This window comes from Peromyscus californicus, unplaced genomic scaffold, assembly GCF_007827085.1.
Source record: "Peromyscus californicus insignis strain IS unplaced genomic scaffold, ASM782708v3 Scaffold_15__1_contigs__length_86483966, whole genome shotgun sequence".
Taxonomy (NCBI): domain Eukaryota; kingdom Metazoa; phylum Chordata; class Mammalia; order Rodentia; family Cricetidae; genus Peromyscus; species Peromyscus californicus.
This window is the reverse complement of record NW_026294447.1, coordinates 21623319-21648090: the sequence shown is the minus strand read 5'-3', so window position 1 is coordinate 21648090 and position 24772 is coordinate 21623319. Positions and strand designations below refer to the sequence as shown.

The 24772-nt window shown below is 43.5% G+C and overlaps 1 protein-coding gene across 7 annotated transcripts in view; it reads right to left on the bottom strand.

Annotated features, from left to right (window-relative positions):
• Positions 1-24772, bottom strand: part of Nubpl (NUBP iron-sulfur cluster assembly factor, mitochondrial) — a 326050-nt gene that overhangs the window by 143772 nt on the left and 157506 nt on the right. For all 7 annotated transcript variants that reach the window (XM_052738504.1, XM_052738503.1, XM_052738506.1 and 4 more), the window contains one exon: positions 11432-11525. In XM_052738504.1, coding sequence (XP_052594464.1) covers positions 11432-11525 — 94 coding nt within the window. The remainder of the gene's footprint in view (positions 1-11431; positions 11526-24772) is intronic.

The following is a 24772-nucleotide window of genomic DNA, read 5'->3' as shown; positions in this document are numbered from 1 at the left end:
CCTGTCCTGGATCTCACTCTGTAGACCAGGCTGGCCTCGAACTCACAGAGATCCTCCTGGCTCTGCCTCCCGAGTGCTGGGATTAAAGGCATACGCCACCACCGCCTGGCCAGAGGCTTGCGCATTTTGATACAGCAATGGAAGCAGACTAATGTCACAATCAATTCTATTTATTTTAATTTTTTTATCACCCAAAACTAAATAACAAAATACCCTGAACAAAATGGGCACTTAACAAAAGACTGGTGATCTGAAAATTTCCCTTATTTTCAAAATCATCTATCTTACATTGGAAGAGCATGAAATTTTAGTAACTCTAAACCAGATGTCAAGAGCTCTGAATTCTGGTTTTGTTAACATGTTCTATAACTCTGATTACCTAACTCACTGAAACTCACTAGACCTCAGTGTATAAAATGAACATATTTATACTGGCCCTATTTAACTCAAATAAGCAGTTTCATTTTTTTAAAAAAAGAATATAAAGGTGATTTAAAAATGTGCAGTGGCATTATTTTGATAGCTGTAAGAGTCTAGAGAAAGATTAAAGAGATTTAACTCTAACTTCATTAGCATCCATTCTATCTGAGTTTCTTTGTACCTAGAATAGTGTCACTTAACAGTAATTGATAATTTTTCTTTTTCTTTCTTTCTTTTTTTTTCTTTTCTTTTCTTTTTTTTTTTTTTTTGGTTTTTTGAGACAGGGTCTCTCTCTGTAGTTTTGGTGTCTGTCCTGGATTTTGCTCTGTAGATCAGGCGGGCCTTGAACTCATAAATATCCGCCTGGCGTTGCCTCCTGAGTGCTGGGATTAAAGGTGTGTACCACCACTGCCCAGCTAGTAATTGATAACTTTTTTTTACAAGGATAGCAATCATTTTTCATGCTACCAAATCCTCATCTAACATGTAATATGCCACAGAAACTGCCAGCCAGGTTTATCAAAGATATTTTGGTATATTATCTTTTTTTTAAAACAAAAGTATATACTGGGGGTTTTTTGGTTTTGTTTTGTTTTGTTTTTAAATAACTAAATCCTTAATTCTAACACAGCTTAGGGGCTTACATAGACACATCCTCTCTTATTGTTCCAAAATTTTTAGCATTTCATATAAGCCACCATTTCAAATAGTCCTCTAATAATATTCAGAACTTAGGAGAAATGCAACATAAACAAACAAAGCTTCCAATAAAACAGCATTTTAGTCCTTAATCTACACATTATCATCCAAAAAAATGTAAATTGTAAAGGAATTATGCCAATTTTCCTTGTGATTTATCTCACAGCTTAAAATATGCCCTCTGAATTTGATGATGCATTCTATCTTTGCAGTTCTCGACTTTCTACTTGACACTCTTTAATTTCTTTATAGCTCATAACCCATGAAGCAGTAAGGAGGAGCCTCGAACTCCCTGCAGGAGGCCATCACTAGTGATGTCACTTCCAGTCTCTGATGGAGGAGCTGGGAGGAAACTTGTGCTCCCTCTACCGACCACAAGGAAATGTCAGCAGAAGTAACCAGATTGTGACTATTTGGGAGGTTAAGAGACTCTCTTGGGAGCTCATGAAGAGCCTCTATTCACTTCCTAGGGTAAATGTCTAAGCCCAGTTATATTGGTTGAATATACTTCTCAACTTGAACCTTTTTGGACATCTGAGATTCACCACCAGAGGTTCAGAGTCTGGTAGATTCTGACAAATATATAAACACCTCACAAAATAATTACTCAGAGTACTGCCTTAATTGTTAATTCCAATGACTAGAGAAAAATCTATAACTGCGTATCTGGATTTGGGTCAGAGTTCAGAGCAGTTAAACATGTAAAGTTAATTATTCCAGAGCTTAGCTGGTCATCATTACAGGGATGTAGAACTACTCAATAGTACAGAGGAACTTGTGGGGCACAGATCATATCTGGGCTGAGAATCTCAGCATGGGAGCATAATAAACATGTACAGAACCTGCTTGGAATCATGCCTGCAGGACGGTGCGGCACCTTACAGCTTCTGAGCACATTAGCATAAAGGCAAAGGAGTCTCAAAGGCCATGAGCGCTACCCTCCATGTTCTCAGTGTTAGTGTTCACCGCTGCTGATTCTACTTCATTTATTTAGATACACACTCACAACAGAGGATCAGCATACACTGTAGCTCGGGGCAGAGCATGTGCTTAGGATACATGAGAGCCCCACTTGAGCCCCAGAGCCGCATGTGAAAGGCAAACGAAGAGCCACTCAGTTTGCGCTGGCTAATCATGACGTCAGGCACGTGATTGCTAGTAACTGTAGACTGGGGTCGTTATTGTTAGCTCGCTTACATCCTCTGTCCTATCTGAACTCTCTGAATTATAAACAGCATTATATATCACCAAGGAATGCCCACTAATATTAGTTATCAGATTAAATAAAATCTACCTCAATCATGTTCACAGACTGTTTCAAACTATAATTCTTGAATGAGTCACTGTTGGGGGCTTCATGCTCTCTTCAACCAGTTAATAACTGACTAGAGTTACAAAGCACACATGTTTTATTAATTCAAACATTACTATATTTTGCTAGCCTTGGAAATAAATTTCCAAGCCAGCTGTGGTGCACATGCTGGTATTCCCCACAGAGAGGCAGAGACAGGAAAACCTCACAGGTGTACAGTCATCCTGGTCTACCTAGTGAGGGCTAGGTCACCCAGAGGCAAGGAGGGAGGCTCAAAACAAAACAAGGCAGAAAGGGGAAGGAGGTGGGGAGACTGGGAGGAAAAGAGGGAAATAATTCTGTTAACTGGTCTAAAAAAGAACTGTCAAAGCAGTAGTGGGTGAAAACCCTACTACTGAAGTGACCGCTGGAAAAGGACATTAAACTTCATTTTTCATAACAGAAACTGGATACAACTCTAAAGCACTCAACAGAGAATGGGCTTCCAATCACTTCAGTTACTAACATCACCAAGAATCACCCCACTGTCCTGGCTGTAGCCCTGGCTGTCCTGGAACTTACTCTGTAGACCAGGCTGGCCTCGAACTCACAGAGATCCGCCTGCCTCTGCATCGTGATTACAGGCGTGTGCCACCATGCCTGGATTCCTTTTTATTTATTTTTTAAACAGTGTCTTACTTTTTAGCCCAGGCTGGCCTTGAATTTGTGATTCCCTTGCCTTAGCCTCCTGACGAACAGATCGCAGCATGCGCTGACACTCCTGGCTCATAGCTTTTTGTTTGCTCATTCTCCTGGTGTGACTATAACCCAGGACTTGTGTGTGCCGAGCAAGCTCTCTACATGGAGCTACTTCCCAGCTGACACACCAATTTTTATTCTTTCTTAAAAAAGAAACGCCAGCTAAGAGTGACTGCTCCTTCTTAACTAACTGTTACTAACCAGGTATGTTAACTAACTGTTATTAACCAGGTATGTTAACTGTCACTAACCAGGTATCTTAACTGTTATTAACCAGGTATGTTAACTAACCAGGTATGTTGACTAACTGTTACTAACCAGGTATGTCTCAGAAGAGAGAGGAACGAGGACTGGGACTTTTCAGAGGAAAGCTTTGGTTCCTAACAACGTAATGCTCAATATGTTCTGAACACCTTTCAGAGTCTCATCAAGCCTGAACATCTACAACCAGATGAAAATTTAGATTGTGGGCTTGTTCTTTGTCAGTGTTTAATGGGCTTACATGTAGATTTTGATGTGGATCTGACCATACATTGGACATTAAGTTACTTCTGAACACTGAGCCAAAGGGATTTTAACTGTCAAGTAAGCCATGAAGGAATTCTCAAAAATTCCTCAACAATACAATCGAATGGACTATTATAAAAGCTTCTAGAACAAGCCCAGGCGAGATGAGCAGCTGCGAGGGGCTCAGGGAATTTAGACACCTGACAGCTGGTTCGCAGTGACTCTGCAGCGGACCAGTTAGAACCATCTGCAGATCTTTCACATGGGCTCCTCCATGTAACAGTGTAGAAAGGTACTCAATGTTAGGCTATTGCATCCAATTTGTAACTGACACACTATAACTTCTATCTGGAAAACGGATGTTCAGCTAAGTAAAAGTCAGCCCTAAGTAGCTTTGTTTCTTCTTAAATTTAGATAGGAAACATTGCTATTAACATTGGCATTACATTTGATTTTGGAAATTTGAAGTGTCTGCCTTGTATGCAAAGGCCTAGCAATCACCAGGAATAAATAAGTAAATAATGAAATACCAGAAATGCCCCAAAAGATAAAATCCTAGAATTGGTTCTAGACTTCAACAGTTGCTTACATTTTTGTCCAACTACAAAAGAAATTTATTCTGGAAATAGTTTTCATAATTCAGTGACTAAAACAATAGCTGTCTATACCTCACAACTTTTTTTTTTAGATTTATTTATTCATTATATATACAGTGTTCTGTCTGCACGTAGCCCTGCAGGCCAGAAGAGGGCACCAGATCTCATTACAGATGGTTGTGAGCCACCATGTGGTTGCTGGGAATTGAACTCAGGCCCTTTGGAAAAGCAAGCAGCACTCTTCACCTCTGAGCCACCTCTCCAGCCCCCTACCTCGCAATTCTTGCCAAGCAACTGTGAGAGCGGTCTTTACTGTCAGGTTGACTAGATTTGGAATCATCTTCCCTGAGAAGTTTAACTGAGAAAGGAAAACCAATTCTGCATGTGGGTGGTGCAATCCCACGGGCCACAGTCCAAGATCGAATGAAAAGGAGGAAAAGGAGAACAGGAACTAAGGACCAGCATTCATCACTCCCTCTCTCTGATGTGACAGAAGCGTCTTGTGCCGCCGCCATGCTGTCCTTGACTGGGTTGGGCTCAACATGTCCCTCCTTCCTTAAGCTATTTCTGTCAGGCAATGAGAAAAATCACGAACACAGCATCCACTAATGAAATTCCAGCCAAAGTTTGCATGGAAGGTCAGCACACCCAAAGAAGTCTAAAATAAAAACATAAATAATGATTTAAGGGCTGGAGCGCGACCCATGTCAGGCAGCCCACAGCTACCTGCAACAGCTCAGGGGGCCAGCACTTTCTCCTGGGTCTTGCAGGTACCTACGCTTACACAGATGCATACATGTGAATAAAAGTATAAATCAATCTTTTAAAAATAAATGAAGATTTAATGTCTCTGACAACTAAAAAAGCTATGAATTAAGTCTTCTACATATTGCTGACTTTACAGTGGGAAGCCATTACAAGTTATATATTATAGAGCAAACACAGCACCAAAATAAAAACTGGGAAGGACCTTTTCTTTGAGTTTATAGTGATTTTCCAAAAGATCAGCATTAGATTATCTTTAAAGACTTCATTTTGCCAACTTAAAAATGATTTTTAAAGAATTATAATTTTTAATAAAAGATTTTCATGTGATTTACATAAGTGAAATCACTGTTCTTTTTGCCTTAAAGAGTAAACACTAGAAAACCAAGGAACCATTTCAAACAATGGTCCATAGGCATTCCTTTATTTATTTAACACTGCAGCAATATTTTCCAGATCCGCCAATCGCAAGCAGACTTCCATTTCATAAATGACTGTTCAATTAGCGAAGTGTGACCACAGAAGAAAAACTGATCAGGCCAAGGAGCCTGCTGATGGAGAGGGAAGGGAGCAGGTGAGCGGCATAGCTTGTTCTCGGGAAGGTCTGTGAGTCAGTAGTTTGGTCGTCTGGGCACAGGATGGGCACCTTTGTAAGCAGCACATGCCTTTCAGTTTACACAGTGACTGAAATATTAAAGTGGCTTCATTTACATTTCCTACCCCATCTCACTGAAATGAATGAGACACAATAGGCTACTATCTGTGGGGCCCAGATAGGAAGAAAGGACATCACCTCATTACCATACCACAGCACCAGGCTGTTGTACAGCCTCTCAGAAGAAGCCCACAGATGGTCAGAATCGGACCGAGCTGACCACCCTGCCCCACACAGCAGCTTCTCCTGGCCCGGGAGATAAGAAATCAAACCAGGACTCACACTAGGCTGCTTGGCTCTTTTCTTTCCTGTGAACAAAGAATGAGTAACGTCTCGCCCTCGGCCACTTGGTCTTTGTCCCTTCTATTATTTGAATAGTTTCCCAATATTTTATTTCTCTATTAATCTTTACTTAATAAGGTGAAGATGAATGTCAGCCTGACTATACATTTGCTATCATATTAAGTGATTTCCCCCCAAACTCTATCCCATAAAAATAAACATTATGTCTGTTATTCCTCACCATACAAAATAAACTTGATTCAGTTTTATCTACAAATAAATATTCTGGACACGAGATTGATGACAGTACAATTTCGTCTTGTGAATACAGGCTTTTTACCAATTGGACTGAACTACTGATGTTCCTGTTAGCTTGTAAGCTTTTGATGGCCATAAATTCCATCCGCTGCTTAGCATTTCATCTGTGTCTGGCCACTAACATGCAGGGAAAAGAACAAGAGGCATGTCAGTTAGTCTGAGTGCCTTGCCAACTCCTCCCCCATCAGTCTGCCCAGAGCCCTTCTCCATCCATTACTGTCATGATCATGGCCTGGGGAACTGACCTCTGTGGACTGTCTCCCCTGAGCTTCCTTGCTCCTGGCTCACAAAGGGTGTCTGTCAGTAGCAGGGACCAGCAGGAGATGACTCTGTGGGAGGAGAGATGGTGTGGTATTACCTCACAGACTTCCTTCCTACCCTGCAGTGGGAGTGGCTATAGCTTCCATTAAGCATCTCCTTCAAAGGTTCCAAGACTACAGGATCGAACACCATTCATTCCCTTGTCTTCTCAGGTGGAGGAGCAGGAAGAGCTCCTGCCATGAGTCCCTGGGCGCATCACCATCTTCTAGTGTTACTAACGCTGCTGCCTACATCCCTGTTCCTAGACTCTCCATTAAATTAAGATGCACTGTCTGCTAATACAGTACTTTGAGCTACTAAGACTCTTTGGAAAAAGAAGACATGTTTCACATACTTACTATGAAGCATAAACTCTGCTTAATTCTAAGAGTTAAAATAAAGCTAGGACAGTCTTCAGAAGACTTCAGTTGATGCCAAGAGTAAAAGAAAAATCTACAAGAATTTGAAAACTAGAACAGTTTGAAATAGTGTATGTTTTCAAAATCTTTAAGAAAATTACAATGCCTCTCAGAGAAATATTAGTTCTCTTCCACTATGGAAAATAACACATGATCAATAACTCCTAGAGAACATCAGCACACATTTGGGGAACAAAAGAGAATTCAACTCTGGAGTCAGGCTAACCCAAGATAGAGCAACAAATACTTTACAAAATAAACTACCAAACAAAGGCCAGTAAGCGGCATCATCTCTAACAAGGTGAGAAACACAGTGGAGTTGGCATGAACGCCATCTCTTGGAAAGTTCAGTAAGACAGGAGCAACTCTAAAGCCGTGACCTCAGTCCCCATCCTTTCTCCCACCTCTCTTCTTTCCTGCAATTTACATCGAGGCGCCTCTGGTCTGCACTCCCAGTATGGAATGATTTAGACTCCATGGAAGCACGGAATGATTTAGACTCCATGGAAGCTCGGATCTACACGCTTCCTCACTGATGGGCCGTCAACACAGCCCTCTCTGCAGCCGTACAACACATTAACACAAACAGGAGAATAACTGTTCTTTGGAAATTTCTTCTTACATTGAGCTCGTCATCTACTCACAGAACAAAATGGAACACATACAAAGAGTTGCTAATCAGCAGTTAGAAAAAGGATCTTTTTGCTTGTACAGGTCTGCTATGAATTCCCAAAATAATGCCTCTTTCCAAGTATAAAACATTTATTTTGTTGCCAACATGGCTGGGAGCAATGTGAACTTGATATAGACTCTAGTTCACAACATTTCAGTAATGCCCTGTATCAGTCCACTTTCTGCCACCGTGGCAAAATTGTTGAGAAAAAACAACTAAAAGGATTTATTTTAGTTCATGGTCAAAGGTTTATGTCCATGGTCACTGGATCTGGCTGGTTCTGCACCACTGTAAGGCACAGCAACATGGTGGGAAGAGGGCAACCAAACTTCATGTCTCAGAGTGACCAAGAAGCAGAGAGGGATGAAGGGCAAGGTGGGTTATCCTAGCCCCTGATGACACCAGCACCCTCATGACCCAGCCATCTCTCAACAAAGCCACTGGCTGGGACCAAGCCTTTAGCACAGGAGTCTTTGTGGGGAACATTTGATCGGACCACATCCCCCTCAGCAAATACCTGCTTTAAAGAATTTACACGGTTTCAAAAAGGTACTATGCATTTAGATAAGAGCTTTTATATATCTCACCCGAGCCTTATAAATTGTGGGATGGGCGGGCCCCTTAGGTAACAGAAATCAGCAAAGCGGCGGAAGGGGAACTTCTTTCCTGAGAATGGAACAATGCTAGTGATTCTCACTGCCACTTAGCATGGAGCCTGTGAGTAACCAAAGGACATGCCCTCCCCCACCCCAGTGTAACAAGAAAGGGGACAGTAAACAGTATCAACTGTCCACAGGATGTCATTTACAGCAAAATAAAAACCTAGGCTGCAAGGACTTTTCTCTATAGCTTTAAAGGAATGTCTTGTTTAACTTATACATAGAAAAAGCACTTGTGTGAAAACAGCAGGGTGTGGGGGGCAGGGAATCCCAGGAACGAGCAGAACGGCAGGAAAGGTAGAGACAACGATCTTCTCACATGGACAGTGCTAACTGGTCAGCCTAGCACTGTCAATGGTAACTGCACATGCCACTGCCCAATAATCTAAGAGACACACGGAGGAACAGGAAAAGAAGGTTGCAGTCAAGCTGCTGACAGCCTAGCTGGAAAGATAATACATACAGTGATAGAACATCCATTCACTGATGTCCATTTGCAGGAAGACAATGAGTTTGGCTCTATGGGAAATGCAAAGGTGAATGAAATCCAGGAGACTTGTGCAGCACAGGTGTGCAGGCTTCAGATGAAGAAAATCTGAGTGCTGAGGAGTGGGCCAAATAAAATGCTATGTGAATTTCAAAGAGGGATCAATGGATCTTATCTGGGGAGAGTTGGGGACAAGGCAGGGACTGGGCATTAGAACACATGGCTTTGAAAGGTTATGCAGGACTTGAGCATGCAACTGACTGCAATGGAAGACACTGGGAATGAGACTAAATGTGTGTAGTGACACAGAATCAGCAAGACAAGGGAAGAACGTGAGGAGCTGTGAGGACGGGGGCAGCTGGTACCAGGAGTTGGGTGGGATCTCGCCTTATGGGAAGGGATTTACAGAAAGCCCAATCACAGGGTGACACAGTCTACAGGGTTTTGGGGGCTGAGAGGAATACAGAACAGAAGAAAAAGTAGAACAGACTGTCCTAAAGGAGTTTTAACATCAGTGATAAAGAGGGAAGGAAGGGAGGTTTATAGAGAACAGATAATTTTGAAGGACAACTGATAAACTGAAGGGCAGACATGACTGGGACACGCTGGTCCAGATAATACAAACTGATGCCAGTCCTGGTGCAGCCAAGAAATTAATCCTGGGGCCAACCCACTTCTGGTGTTCTCTTAGATAAGCTCGCTATGAAATAACATTGGCCCAAGTAAACCAGACCTCAAGAACCAAGCCTTGACCAAACATTTTAACAAACCCATAGAGAAATGATCACATGTACCCCCAAACTCTCTTGGGCATCCTTTTGGCAGGGCATTTTAATCGTTTGATACCCCTAGCCCCTGCTTTGAGGACTGAACCCAAGATCTCACATATGCAAATTACAAGTTCCACCAGCTGCATCCCTCTCTTTTTTTTTTTTTTTTTTTTTTTTTTGGTTTTTCGGGACAGGGTTTCTCTGTGTAGCTTTGCGCCTTTCCTGGAACTCACTTGGTAGTCCAGGCTGGCCTCGAACTCACAGAGATCCGCCTGGCTCTGCCTCCCAAGTGCTGGGATTAAAGGCGTGCGCCACCACCGCCCGGCTTGCATCCCTCTCTTGAATGAGAAGATCCACGTATGCTCACTAGAGAAAACAGAGGCTTTCCACTATCCGTGTCAATACTGGCAAGCATAGCACATGCGCAGTAATTCCACCTGCTCTGACTCTACAGTGGGCTGCGGTGGACACAGTGATCAAGACTAGCATAGGTCAGCACAAAGGCAGAAGGGTGACTCCTTCCGAGAGTCACCTGGAACTCTACTGAAAACCAACGGAGCTGCTTCTCAATTACCTTCAGGCTTTCCTGGAATGGGCGAGTTAAGGAGGCCCAGAGCAGTTTCTCGGGGTTGAAAACATGATTCCTTACCATACACCCCAGTGCAGACCACTGGCTAGACAGTCACTTAGTGGGCGCACAGGTTTGACACATTCACTGTGAATGTAAATTATCACGGAATCATTGACAGTAGCTTCACTTCAGCTTACATGAGTTGGATGAGCTGAGGCTGAACTCAGCAAACCGTGACTCAGATGTTACCAGGGACCTTGATGCAGAGGTTCCAACCACACAAGCTTTAAACTCAACCAGAACCAATGAGAACTTCAGCTACAACACATTGTAAATGCGGGACCTCGAAGAAGTCAGTTAACTCTTCCACTTTGAAAAGGGAAAGGCATGCTATATCGTAGAGCCATCATCTACAGGATAAACTATTTGTCCCTTTTACCAGTTTCATCCTTTATAGCCTGCCTTACCAGAATACTCCATCAAGACAACAAATACACTACAATGTTTAACACCCATATTAATGAGGTTCTCCTACAAGTAACAAAAACATTTATAGCTTGCCAAAAAAATGTAGATTTAAGCCTTTTGATAATTAAATGTCAATGGCAAACCTGAAATAACCAGTAAAAATGTATTTGCAAGGATATTTTAAATTTCCACTGTCTTCCTAGAAGCCCAACATGTGCAGACATTTGCAACTGTTCCAGAGAAAGTTTTAGACATAGATTCAAAATAGAGAGTAACTACCAATTTTTACATTCTGTGTCAGACAGAGATACCCACTGCTATGGCTTATACATTTGACCAAATAAGCTATTATATTATTCTCTTGACTTTAAAACATAGGAAATAGAGAGCAGAATATAAAAATTTCCCAAAACTATATTTGCCAAAAAGCCAATTTTCCTATGATTTACTCCTACTCAGTTTCATTAACTAATATTTTCTGGGTGTTTGTTAGCACTTTGCTGTTAAGAGTTGGACAACACTCAGCATTACTGAATAGCCATGAGCTACCTAAATATATTTACGTACTAAAGCTTTTCTAGAATACAGATTTATGTTATTACCTTTAAAAGTACCTTCTGTTTTTATAAATATACATACTTATCATCAAAAGTTTAATACATAATTCTGATCTCTAATTTCCAATTTATAAATAATTTTAAGACAGAAAGTTTGTCTACAACATGGTTTATCTTTATGTATAGTAACAGCAATATATCAAAGAAAGAAAAAAATCAAACTTTTAGGATTTACCTGAAATAGGAATATTCTGTGAAACTGATAACTGCACGTCTCCTGTTCCTGGTGGCATGTCAACAACCAAATAGTCCAGTTGACCCCAATCGACCTAAAATGATACAAATAACGTCATTAAATAACAATTTCTGTGAATGTTGATGTAAACAAATTTAACATACAAACAACATACCTGAAACAATAGCTATCCCCCGAGTCCCCTCTAGTCCCCAGTGCTGTGCTGTGGGTTAAGGACACGTGGGTGGGTAGATGGTAGACACCACCTACTGGACCTGCCTTGAAGGGTAAGCTTGAGATTCCAGGTAACGGGCCCTATACATACACATTAACGGTCTCTTTCACTACGGTCTTCTAGTCAGGATAAATCATTTATTTTCACTGGATAGAACTTACATTTTGTCTAAGAAGGTCTTAGCTTTTTGACTCATAGAGGTTTAGCTTCATATTTATTTGTTTGTTTTAGTACAGCATTTCTTACATGAATAATTTTTTTGTTACTTTTCTTTCATAAAAATAAACTAATAATGAAAACAAAAACCTAATAACAGGAAAATTATTTAATTTTAATATGACTAATTTCCCAGTCCCCATTGATTCTTTCTTTATAAGCACTAAGTTTTAAAGAATTCACCATATAACCGAGTCTGTAATACTCAACTTCGCTTTAGATAGAGAAGTAGTCTGCACTCCTTTCTCCTCAGCCAGTTCTTCTCTCAGCCTCTCTAGTCTCTATGAAAGGCCTGGGATCCTCTCAGTCACCTAAACTAGGAAACTGACCTCATAATTAATGCTTCTCCTTCCCTTGTTGCCCCCAGCCAGTTACTCACTCTGTCTGTTAGAACTCTAACACATCCACTTCTTTCTGCTATTCTCAAGAAACAAGGCCATACTCATCTGTTCTTACTAAAGTCTCTGGACCACTCCCTGTCTCCTCATGGCCAATCCAGTGTGCCCCTAGCAACACACACACACACGCACACACACACGCACACACACATACACACACATACAGATGCACACACACAGACACACTCACGCACATACACACATACACACCACACACACATAGAGATCTCACACACACACAGATGCACACACACACACAGACACACACTCACGTACGTGCATACACACGTACACACACAGATGCATGTACACATACACAAAGATCACACACACACACACACACACACACACAACTACTGGGCTAGCCCTTAATTGCTTCTACTGCTCTTAGAATAAAGCCCGAGCGGCCGCTTCCCAAACTGCCTGGTCTTTTTCACTGACTCCACCTCAGCTCAAAATTCACTTCCTTGGGGAGAACTGCCCAAGTCCATTAGACTAGACAGTGTGGCCACTGTGCATGTCACCAAATCACTTTTGTCCTTATCCAGTGAGAGTTAAAGTACTCATATTGGGCACCTACTTAATAACTAATAATTAAATGCTTATAGAATTTGCAACATTAGATATTAACAGGTAGCCATCAAATAGATATAGTATTTCCAGTTCTACATAAAGAAGGCGGTAAACTGTGATACGAAAGAACCTACCGACTTTCAGAAACTGAAGTGAGCAAGGACCCTCGTCCTACTTCCGTCTCATGATCCATCTCTTGTGAAACCTACACTGAGTTAAACACCTTACCAAGAAATGGATAGCACGGGAGCTGCTTGCTGCCCTTCAAGATTGAAGAAATGCAAGGCGCTGAGACTTTCTAAGCTATCTGGAAACCTGGAAACGGTATAAATAATTCTACACTGTCTCACAAAAAGTGCAGCATGATGGTCTATACCGCTTTTTAAAGCACGAATGATTTAGTTAAACGTGTTTATTCATACAGCACATGGTAACACATCTTTTCAACACAGTTATTAGAATCTGTTAGGTATTCGGCATTGTTCTAGGTGATTAAGATAAAGCAATGAATAGAACCAAGTCTCAGTCATCATGGAACTAACATTTAGGAAAAGAAACATGCAGATAGGCCAATCAGGAAGCAGTGTGTGTCAGGAAGAAAACTAGAGATGGACCAATCAGGAAGCAGTGTGTGTCAAGAAGAAACATGGAGATGGACCAATCAGGAAGCAGTGTGTGTTAGGAAGAAACATGGAGATGTACCATGTGTTAGGAAGAAACATGGAGATGGACCAAACGGGAAGCAGTGTGTGTCCGGAAGAAATATGGAGATGGGCCAATCGGGAAGCAGTGTGTGTCAGGAAGAAGACTAGAGAACATGGCCTCAGTCGTCATGAAACTAACATTTTAGTGAAAGAAACAGAGATGGCCAATCAGGAAGCAGCGTGTGTTAGGAAAAAAAACTATAAGCATCCCTCATTATACACAAAATTATTTGGTCCCTGATTTGGAATTTAGATCAGATAGGAAGAGGTTTCTTAGAAATCTCTCCAGTCTGAACTGTGGATATCAAGTGTGACAAGGTCGGATACCAAGTGTGACAAGGTCGGACACCGAGTGTGACAAGGTTGGATGGCAGAAGATTTATCAATGGCTTTCACTGACTCTTTCATCCCCAGTCATGTGGTAAAGAACACTCGCAGAGGAGGGTGAAGGGAGGCTGGAGGAAGGGCCTACTCAAGAGGTGGTCAGGACCCTGGTCAGGACCTGCCAAGGCAGAGAGCTGAAGGAAAGCTCTCTAGCCAGAAGTCCTCAAAATGAGAGTGGCATGGCACACTGAAGGCTGGCTAGGAAGGCAGGTTAGTCCTCCTAAAGTAGCACCCACCCCCACGGCCATCCGTCTCTTGTCTTCCCTGACACCATTTTTATTCAAAGCATCCATCAGTAGCTGACACTTTATACAGTGATTTGCTTTTGGCTCCCTTGTGATTTCATAAACAGATAGTGGTAGAATGATATAGTTTAAGAAAATAATGAATATAGATTGATTTTCAACAGCTTAGAAAACAGTTACCCTCAAGCTACCCTTAGCTGCTGTGGTGGTTTGAATGTAATTGGCCCCCATAAGCTCATAGGGAGTGGTACTATTAGGAGGTATGGCTTTGTTGGGGTAGGTGTGGCCTTGTGGAGGAAAAGTGTCACTGTGGGGATGGGTTTTGAGGTCTCCTTTGCTCAAGCTCAATGTGACACTCAGTTTACTTCCTGTTGCCTGAGACCAAAGATGTAGAACTCTCAGCTCCTTCTCCAGTACTATGTCTGCCTGCATGCTGCCATGTCCCACCAGGATAATGGACTGAACCTCTGAACTGTAAGCCACCCAATTAAAGGTTTTCCTTTATAAAAGTTGCTGTGGTCATGGTGTCTCTTCACAGCAATAAAAACCCTAACTAAGACAGCTGCCATCTATGAAACTCTCCCCAGGAAGATAAAGGACATTTTCTCTTTTTCTGTCCTCATCTGAGACTGCCAGTACTGGCAGACGGGGCAAGTCTCTTCATTTCAGAGAATACCAGATGCCTAGTGCCAACAATTGATCATTGTTGTTCCCTGCCATTTAAGCATATTGATTATGCTACTTCCAATTTCTTATTTCAGAGAACCAAGGTTCCAGGGAACTAAAAATATGTCACTGTTACAGTAGTTCACTTCAAATGACTCTTAAATTGAATTCCAACTATCTGAAGAGCGAGCTGGCCCAGGACCTCTGTGATGCATACTGACATTCTGTATAAAAGCTTGCTGACTGGAACAGGGCTGAACTCCCGTCAAGAAGCTAATAACCACAGCCTTCGATCAGCAGATGTGTGTGCTGGCGCCATGGCCTTTGTATGTGGCCTGTTGAGTGCTCATGACAGGAACTGCTCTGCTGGGACCGACAGTGACACACTTCTTGAACCAGCTAAGAAGTCAAAAGTAGAACTGCTGGTCGTTTGTTCATGGGCCCTTTCTAGTAGTCAGCATCTACAACTGGGCCATAAGTGTGTTCATATTGCCAGCATCTTGTGGAAAGATGTCTAAATGGTTAATAGTCTGATCTGATTTTACTGTTGTTGTTCATTTTAAAAATAAAATTTTTCACTATTTTTGACAATTTCATACATTCATACAAAGTACTTTGATGATATTTGACCTCCTCCACCTGACTTCAAGATTTACCCCTAAACTCTCCATCCCAACTTCGTGTGCTCTTTTTTGTAATAGTCCACTGATTCCAACCAGTGCTGCCCCTAACTCGTGAGTGTGGAGATATCCATTGGAGTGTGGTCTAGCTCTCAGGGATCATATTAATAAAGAAACTGACTCTCTGTTCTCCAGAAGCCATCAACTGCTAATAGCTGCCAAGCAAAGGGTTTGATTTGATTCTCAATAGAAAATGTCCCTGGAAGAAACTGACCCATTTTTTCCTCATTCAAAGCACTTTCTCCATCCTTACTAGTATCCCCCAAAAGTTCACACACTAAAAGCTCAGTCCTCAATGTAACAATGTTGAGAGGCAGTATGGCTTTTAAGAGACACTGTTATGGGCTGGAGAGATGGCTCAGGGGTTAAGAGCACTGGCTGTTCTTCCAGAGGTCCTGAGTTCAATTCCCAGCAACCACATGGTGGCTCACAACCATCTATAATGAGATCCGATGCCCTCCTCTGACCTGCAGGCATACATGCAGACAGAACACTGTATACATAATAAATAAATAAATCTTTAAAAAAAAAAAAAAAAAAAAAAAGCCGGGCGGTGGTGGCGCACGCCTTTAATCCCAGCACTCGGGAGGCAGAGCCAGGCGGATCTCTGTGAATTCGAGGCCAGCCTGGGCTACCAAGTGAGTTCCAGGAAAGGCACAAAGCTACACAGAGAAACCCTGTCTCGAAAAACCAAAAAAAAAAAAAAAAAAAAAAAAAAAAAAAGAGACACTGTTATGTAGTTATCCCCGCTCCCCCCAACCCCTCCCCCCCCCCCCCGACAAAGTGTATCCGAGAGAGAGAGGGGAAACTCATTAAGACTCAGAAAAATCAAGGAAAAACAAAAGGAGGTAAAAATCACAAGTCTTAGGAAGTTGCTGAAACTTACAAGATTCACAAGGCCCTTCTTTAAGGTAACAACTGCCAGAAAGAGACTCTGATAAGCTAAGTTGTCTGCAAGTTATGCAGAAAGCTCCAGAGATTCAACTTGTGAGAATCATCATCATTGCTGGGTCAGACTTCTCTGTGAGTCATCCATGTGCTGTGATCTCTCACTCATACTCCTCTAAATATGCTCAATAAACAACTGTTCGTACTCCCATCTCATGCTGCCACCACAAAAGTCACATAACCAATACAACTTAGTGCAAAACAATTAGGTCATAGACACAACTACCAATAAAGGATATTAACACTGGTCTAATAGAATGGGTTAGGTCTTAGAGAGAGCTGTTGTGAAAGAGCAAGCCTATGCCCTGGATCTATTTATCTAGCTTCCTGTCTCACATAAGTTGATACTCTTGCATGGGTTCCTACCATGATGCTATCCACCATATTGTGATGTACAAGGGGGCCCCCACCAGAAGTCAAATAGATAGAACCAGCTGATCTTGAAATCTCAGCCTCCCAAACTAAGGGTAAAAAAAGCATCTCTTTACAAATTATTCAGCTTCAAGGACTTTGTTTTAACAACAGAAAATGGACTAGAAAGTGGTAGAGAAGATGCATTTAACCTGACTGTAGCTAGAGTTTTCCTGCCTGGCCCACAGTCAGGACAAATCTCTATTACCCGCCAGTCCCGCAGCCGCTCAGACCCAACCAAGTAAACACAGAGACTTATATTGCTTACAAACTATATGGCCGTGGCAGGCTTCTTGCTAACTGTTCTTATTTCTTAAGTTAATCCATTTCTATAAATCTATACCTTGCCACGTGGCTGTGCCTTACCAGCATCTTCACATGCTGCTTATCATGGCAGGGGCTGGCAGTGTCTCTCTGACTCAGCCTTCTACTTCCCAGAATTCTTTTCCTCCTTGTCCCGCCTATACTTCCTCCTGCCTGACCACTGGCCAATCAGTGCTTTATTTACTAACCAATGAGAGCAACACATTTGCCATACAGAACATCCCACAGCACTTCCCCTTTTCTTTTTCTTTTTTTTTTTTTTTTTTCAAAAAGGAAGGTTTTAACCTTATAGAAAAATTACATATAATTTGGGAATTTGGGCATAGCTTCTCTTACTACTTCCTGTTAGAGGGGGGCGCTGTATCTTATGAGGAAACAAAGAAAGTTTTAGGATTATGGAATAGTCCATGAGGCTGTATTGTCTGAGCCAGTTGCTTTCAAACCGTTCTGGATGTTGGATCATCTGTGCCATGGTGTCATCGGAGACCTTTCAGAGGGTCTTGGCTGGTCAAACCTGATGTATCCTAATCTGGAACAAATCCATAGCCTCTGGCTTTCTGTGGAAACAAAAGAAGAAGCCTCCTTTCCAAAGCATCATTGTAGAGAGCCGTGCACGACCGCGCCTCAAAGATGGCAGCGGCATCCGGTTTCTGCCTTCCCGATGGCAGGTGTTCTCTGGGATAAACAACTCCTTATTTGGCTTGGGCGTGGAATCTGGCTTGCTTGCGTATGTCTGACCCTATCGGCATTGTCCACGTGGCACTATGGGGTTGGTTGCCCAGTGGCTATAAAGGGCGTGGGCTGGCTTTCCCCAGAGTCAGAAGATGGCTTTCCCTGGGGTCAGAAGATTGTTCAAGGTTCCTGAATAAAGTGCTTGGAGAAGAGCCTGGCATTGCGTCTTCCTTGCTGGTCGAGGCGGATGCGACAAGTGGTGGCCTGTACGGGGAAACCTTTAAGGCTCAGAACTCTTCGCAGTCAGGGCAGTGCACTGGTAAGCATCCAAGTAAGGTGGGGATCCGCGACAAAAGCGGGAAAATTAAGTAGAGCTGCGACAAAAGCGGACGGGAAAATTAAAGAAAGTGAAAGCAGGTGAAAGCAAAGGTGCTGCTAGTATCATGGGCGCAACTTCCTCGCACCCAATTTTTCTGGCTCTTAACGAGCTGCTCCTTTCAAAGAAATTAGAGATTAAGAAGAGTACTTTAGAAAGATTTCTAGAGGAATGTGATGTCGTGGCACCCTGGTTTGCAGTTTCCGGAAGCCTCATGGTAGCTTCCTGGGAAAAGTTGGGCCGTGATCTAGACTTCGCTGCAGAACAAGGGACGCTTAAACATGGGGTTAGATCAGTTTGGAAATTAGTGAGAGTGTGTCTCGAAGACCAGCGCTGCAGCGATGCGGTAGAGAATGGGCAGGCAGCCTTAGAAATGTTGCAGGAGGAAAGATCAGAAAAGGCCATGTCTGCTAAAGCAGCATCTACCAGAAGTAAAACAATAAAGGGGAAAGAAAAAACAAAGTTATATCCTGACCTTTCGGACCTAGAGCGTTCCGAGTCTCCTATCTCTTCCCCTGATTCTGATGATGTAGAGTCATTATGTGAAACCTTGCAGAGCGTGAGAATAAGAAAGGAAAGGGGTAGAAATAAAGGAGAAAGAGAAAGAATTAAAGGATGTGAGTCTGAGTGTGGAGCCGTTCCCTCAGCTCCTCCACCGTATCTGGAATCTGCCTCCATGTGTAGAGTTGTCTCTATGGGGAATTCTTTTAACCCGGAGGTTTGGAGACAGGTTAGAACTGAAATGCAGCTAGCCTGCCCAGTGTTTCTCAATGCCCAGACTCAACAGAGATACCATGAACCTTTGGATTTTTTTTTTTTTTTTTTTGGTTTTTCTAGACAGGGTTTCTCTGTGTAGCTTTGCGCTTCTCCTGGAACTCACTTGGTAGCCCAGGCTGGCCTCGAACTCACAGAGATCCGCCTGGCTCTGCCTCCCGAGTGCTGGGATTAAAGGCATGCGCCACCACCGCCCAGCGAACCTTTGGATTTTAAGGTCATCAAGTCTCTAGCGGAATCTGTCCGGACTTATGGCATCACAGCCTCATATACTGTTGCTCAAGTGGAGGCTCTGCATAGATTTTGCTTGACTCCATCCGGTTGGATGAATCTTGCTCGAGCATGTCTCAGCGCAGGGCAGTATTTAGACTGGAAGGCATTTTTGATAGAATTTGCCAGTGAACAAGCTGTGATTAACAGGGCTGCAGGTGGAGGTCAAGCAGCTTGGGATGTAGACATGCTGCTGGGACAAGGCCGATTTGCCAATCAACAAAATGGATATCCACAGCAGGTTTATGACCAGATAAATCAACTAGCAACAAGGGCATGGAAGTCCCTACCTAATAAAGGGGAAGTGAGCGGTAACCTTACTAAGATCCTTCAGGGACCTATGGAACCTTTTTCAGATTTTGTGGCCTGCATGGTCAAGGCTGCAGGCAGAATCTTTGGGGACCCAGATGCCGCGATGCCGCTTATAAAGCAGCTAGTTTATGAGCAGTGTACCAAAGAATGCAAGGCTGCGATCACCCCTTATAAGAACAAAGGTCTAGAAGTATGGGTGAAAGTATGCAGAGAATTAGGGGGACTTCTAACTAACGCAGGCCTTGCGGCTGCAGTTATGCAACTTAGTAACAAGAAAGGAGGGAACACCGGGGCATGTTTTCAGTGTGGAAAAATGGGCCATCTCAAATGTAGCTGCCCTCAAGGAGGAGGTAACCAAAGAATAGGGAGGAGCCAATGCCCTACACAGCCTGGACTTTGTCCTAGGTGTAAAAAGGGGAAGCACTGGGTGAATGAGTGTAGGTCAGTCAAGGACATAAATGGTCAGCCTATAACAACGGGCAATCTTTCAAAAAATGGACAGCGGGGCCCTCGGCCTCAGGGCCTGCAAATATATGGGGCAGTGGAGAATCAGGAGCAAGGCAGGAACCTGGAGCAGTGGCCAACCCTCCGTCATCCGAGGAACCGCAGAGAGCCACTACAGGCTCAGCAGGGTTGGACCTCCGTGCCACCACCAGACTCGTACTGACTCCGCAGATGGGAGTACAATTAGTAGAGTCTGATTTTAAAGGCCCTTTGAAGCCGGGCACGGTGGGTTTATTGATAGGAAGATCCTCCACCACCATAAAAGGTCTTAAAGTACACCCAGGAGTGATTGATCCTGATTATACTGGGATCGTGAAACTTATGGTTGAGTCTCCAAAAGGAATTACTGCCATTTCACCAGGTGATAGGATTGCAACAACTAGTTTTATTACCCAGTTTACGTGAGTCCTATCCAGCCGCTGATCGAAACAGAGGAAATAAAGGCTTCGGATCCACAGGGACAGATTTAACTTTTCTGTCCCTTGATTTAGATCAAAGACCCACCTTGCAATTAACTATTAATGGTACCAAGGTAACGGGACTCCTGGACACTGGTGCAGATCGGAGCATCATTGCCCGTAAAGACTGGCCCCATGGGTGGCCAGTGCAAGTCTCCTCTCAAACTCTACAAGGGCTAGGATATACCAATTCACCAGATATTAGTGCAGGACAATTACAGTGGCAGGATGAAGGGGGCCATTCGGGTGTTATGCAACCCTACGTCCTCGAGCGTCCAGTGTCCCTTTGGGGAAGGGATCTTATGCAATCTATGTGATTCAAATTGAGTAACGAATATTCTAAGGAATCTCAGGAAATTATGATGAAGATGGGATGTCATCCTAGGGTTGGTTTGGGGAAGTTTCTCCAAGGCAGAAAAGATCCAGTTCAGGCGCAGAGTAGACCACCTAGACAGGAATTGGGTTTTTCATAGGGGCCACTGAGGAAGGAATTCCCATTTCCTGGAAAACAGAGGACCCGGTAGAGGTACCTCAGTGGTCACTTTCTTCTGAAAAGTTATCAGCGGCAGAAGAGCTAGTAAAAGAACAGCTGGAAGCTGGACATATACGACCCTCTGTGTCCCCTTGGAATACACCTATATTTGTCATTAGAAAAAAATCTGGAAAGTGGTGATTGTTACATGACCTTAGGGCTATTAATAATCAGATGCAGGTCATAGGTCCAGTGCAGCGAGGGCTATCGCTTCTATCGGCTCTGCCAGCCTCCTGGCATATTATTACCATGGATATAAAGGATTGTTTCTTTTCCATTCCCTTATTTCAAGATGATAGTGCCAGATTTGCCTTTACTCTCCCTTCCATCAATCATGAGGAACCTGATAAGAGATATGAGTGGGTGGTCTTGCCTCAAGGCATGGCTAACAGCCCCACCATGTGTCAGATCTATGTGGCTGCAGCTCTGGCGCCCATGCGGCAGCATTTTCCCATAGTAAGATGTGTCCATTACATGGATGATATCCTCCTTGCCGCAAAAGATGAAGGAATATTAGAGGAAGCTTATTCCTGCTTGGATGAAGCATTAAGAAAGGTCTTTGCATTGCCCCAGAAAAGGTTCAGATATCAGATTCCTGCTATGTTGTTAATGCTTTGAAATATCTTGAATGTGCAGGACTGATTAAACCCTCTAGTTCTGTGAGCTCCTTATTTCAGCAATTACAAAGTTTGATTTGGCTACGTAAACATCCATTCTTCGTTCAGCACATACGTGCTCATACAAGATTGCCTGGTCCTTTAGCTAAAGGCAATGACATAGTAGATCAGTGTACCCGACAAGTGTGGATGTTTATGGCTTCAGCTATACAGCAAGCCTCTGATTTTCATAAAGAATTCCATGTGAATGCACGCACGTTGCAGGCTAAATTTTCCCTTTCCTGTGCGGATGCGTGCCAAGTAGTCATGGATTGTCCTCAATGTGTTATTTTTCATCATCCCCCTAGTTTGGGAATTAACCCCCGTAGTTTATGTCCCTTAAAAGTTTGGCAAATGGATGTTACACATATCCCTGACTTTGGGCGCCTCAAATATGTGCATGTCTCTGTGGATACTTGTTCAGGGATTATACATGCCTCACCTATGACTGGGGAGAAAGCATTGAATGTCATTTCCCACTGTCTGGAAGCCTGGGCAGCATGGGGAAAACCTCAGCAATTAAAGACTGATAATGGGCCGGCGTACACAGGACAGAAATTTAATTCCTTCTGTCAGCGCATGGATGTGCAGTTAACGCACGGTCTCCCTTGTAATCCTCAAGGCCAAGGCATTGTGGAGCGTGCGCATCGGTCCCTTAAAGAAATTCTTCAAAGACAAAAAGGGGGAATAGGCCGTGACCGAACCCCAAGAGAAAGACTCTCTCTGGCATTATTCACCTTAAATTTTTTGAATTTGGATGCCTCGGGAAGTTCATCAGCAGATAGGCATCATAATCCACACAGCCCTATGAAGGGCATGGTGAAGTGGAAAGATATCCTCACGGGTAGCTGGCATGGCCCCGATCCCGTGCTGACATGGGCACGAGGTTCTCTTTGTGTTTTCCCACAGGACCGGCTAGACCCTATCTGGGTACCTGAACGATTGGTGCAACGGCCCCCTCAGACGGAGAGACGTGATGACACCCCGGAAGCTGATGTGCCTGATCCTGATAGCCCCGATTCTGACAAGCGTGCCAGCGGGAGCAGCTGAGGATCGACTCACGAGTGGAACCTGCTCGGTGGAGTTTGATAACCTGACCCAGATCCTGCGCAATGAGATCATTGCGGTCAACTCCACCCATGTGCACCTGGTCTCCACTGAGGAAATGATGTCTTGGCTGCGAAATTCTATCACCTTTTTAAAGGAGTGGGCGGGATTAGGTGCCCTGGTAGGCCTACTGGTACTTGTCTCCCTGATGTGCCTGTGGTGCATTGTTCGTTTAAGGGTTTCTCAGCAGCGCAATGCAGCCATGATTATCCAAGCCTTTACAGCCATAGAGGCTAGACAGTCTCCCCAGGCCTGGCTGGCCGCATTAAAAGCTTGATCGCGCAGGATGCGAGGCTAGTACACTGCACTTGGGTCTAGCTGTATTGCAAAACCCAAGAAGAGCAAGTCTAATTGCATGTGGGTTGATACCCTAATTCCCACCTCTGCAAAAAAGGGTATCGGACAGGTCAAGTGTTCTCTGGGTGGATGACACCTGGACTAACACCAGTACAATGTCCAAGTTGTATTTTGACAGAGATTAGACCTCTGCTCTTGCCTGCTGCTTAAAACAATAAAGGGGGAACTGTAGAGAGCCGTGCACGGCCGCGCCTCAAAGATGGCGCCGGCGTCCGGCTTCCGCCGTCCCGATGGCAGGTGTTCTCTGGGATAAACAACTCCTTATTTGGCTTGGGCGTGGAATCTGGCTTGCTTGCGTATGTCTGACCCTATCGGCATTGTCCACGTGGCACTATGGGGTTGGTTGCCCAGTGGCTATAAAGGGCATGGGCTGGCTTTCCCCAGAGTCAGAAGATGGCTTTCCCCGGGGTCAGAAGATTGTTCAAAGTTCCTGAATAAACTGCTTGGAGAAGAGCCTGGTGTTGTGTCTTCCTTGTTGGTCAAGGCAGACGTGACACATCATATCTTTACATCCAAATTTTGAAGTCAAGGTACCTTTAAAATATCCATATTGGTTTAACTCAACAGCTTTTACAATCAAATGTTTTTCTTCAGTTACGAATATCAAAGAGAACATAATCCAGATTTTCTGTGTGGTAGCCATCTTTACGTGGCTCATTTTTTATATTACCTTGAACCTATTGCTTTAAACTGCAGCATTCTAAGACTGAAACGGCGCTGTGGCTACTGGCTTTGCCAACCTCAGCTTCCCAACACTGCAGTGGTATGTTTACCACCAGCTCTGGGAGCCATTGTGGGTCTATGCTTTTATCCAAGCAGCGTGTAGCCCAGAAACCTTTTTTTTTTTTTTTGTACTAGCAAAGGCCAGAAACCTTTTTTTTTTGTACTAGCAAAGGCTAAATCCACCACGCAGCTTAATGTGCCACTTGCAGAGGCCTCATTCCTGCCATACTGCAGGTCTAGTGTGCACACCAGGAACCCGCCATAGTAGATAGTAGGTCAAACACGCAGGCTGCCGCTAACTTGAAAGAGACAACTAGGAACTGATTTAGCTCCGTTTTAGTATCTTTTTACTCAGGTTTGAGGTGGAAATTCTTGACCCACGTTGGGCGCCATTTGTACAGACAGGCAGTGACAAGGCAGTCATGTGGTTGGGTTTACAACCAATGAGAAGGTAGAACAGAAAGTCTATATAAAGACAAACAGACAGGAAGTAGGTCTCTTTTGGAGAGGTCTCTTGGCTGAAGAGGCTACCTGCAGCAGGCGGGTAAGGCTCTTATCTCTGATCTCTTGGCTTTCTTCTTTGCAAAAAAAAAAAAAAGGGCTGGAGAGATGGCTCAGCGGTTAAGAGCACTGGCTGCTCTTCCAGAGGACCCAGGTTCAATTCCCAGCACCCACATGGCAGCGCACAACTGTCTGTACAGACCTCCAGGTCTTCTATGGTTGGTATTAAGATTAAAGGCGTGTGTCTCCAATGCTGGCTGTATCCTTGAACACACAGAGATCTACCTAGCTCTGCCTAACAAGTGCTGGGATTAA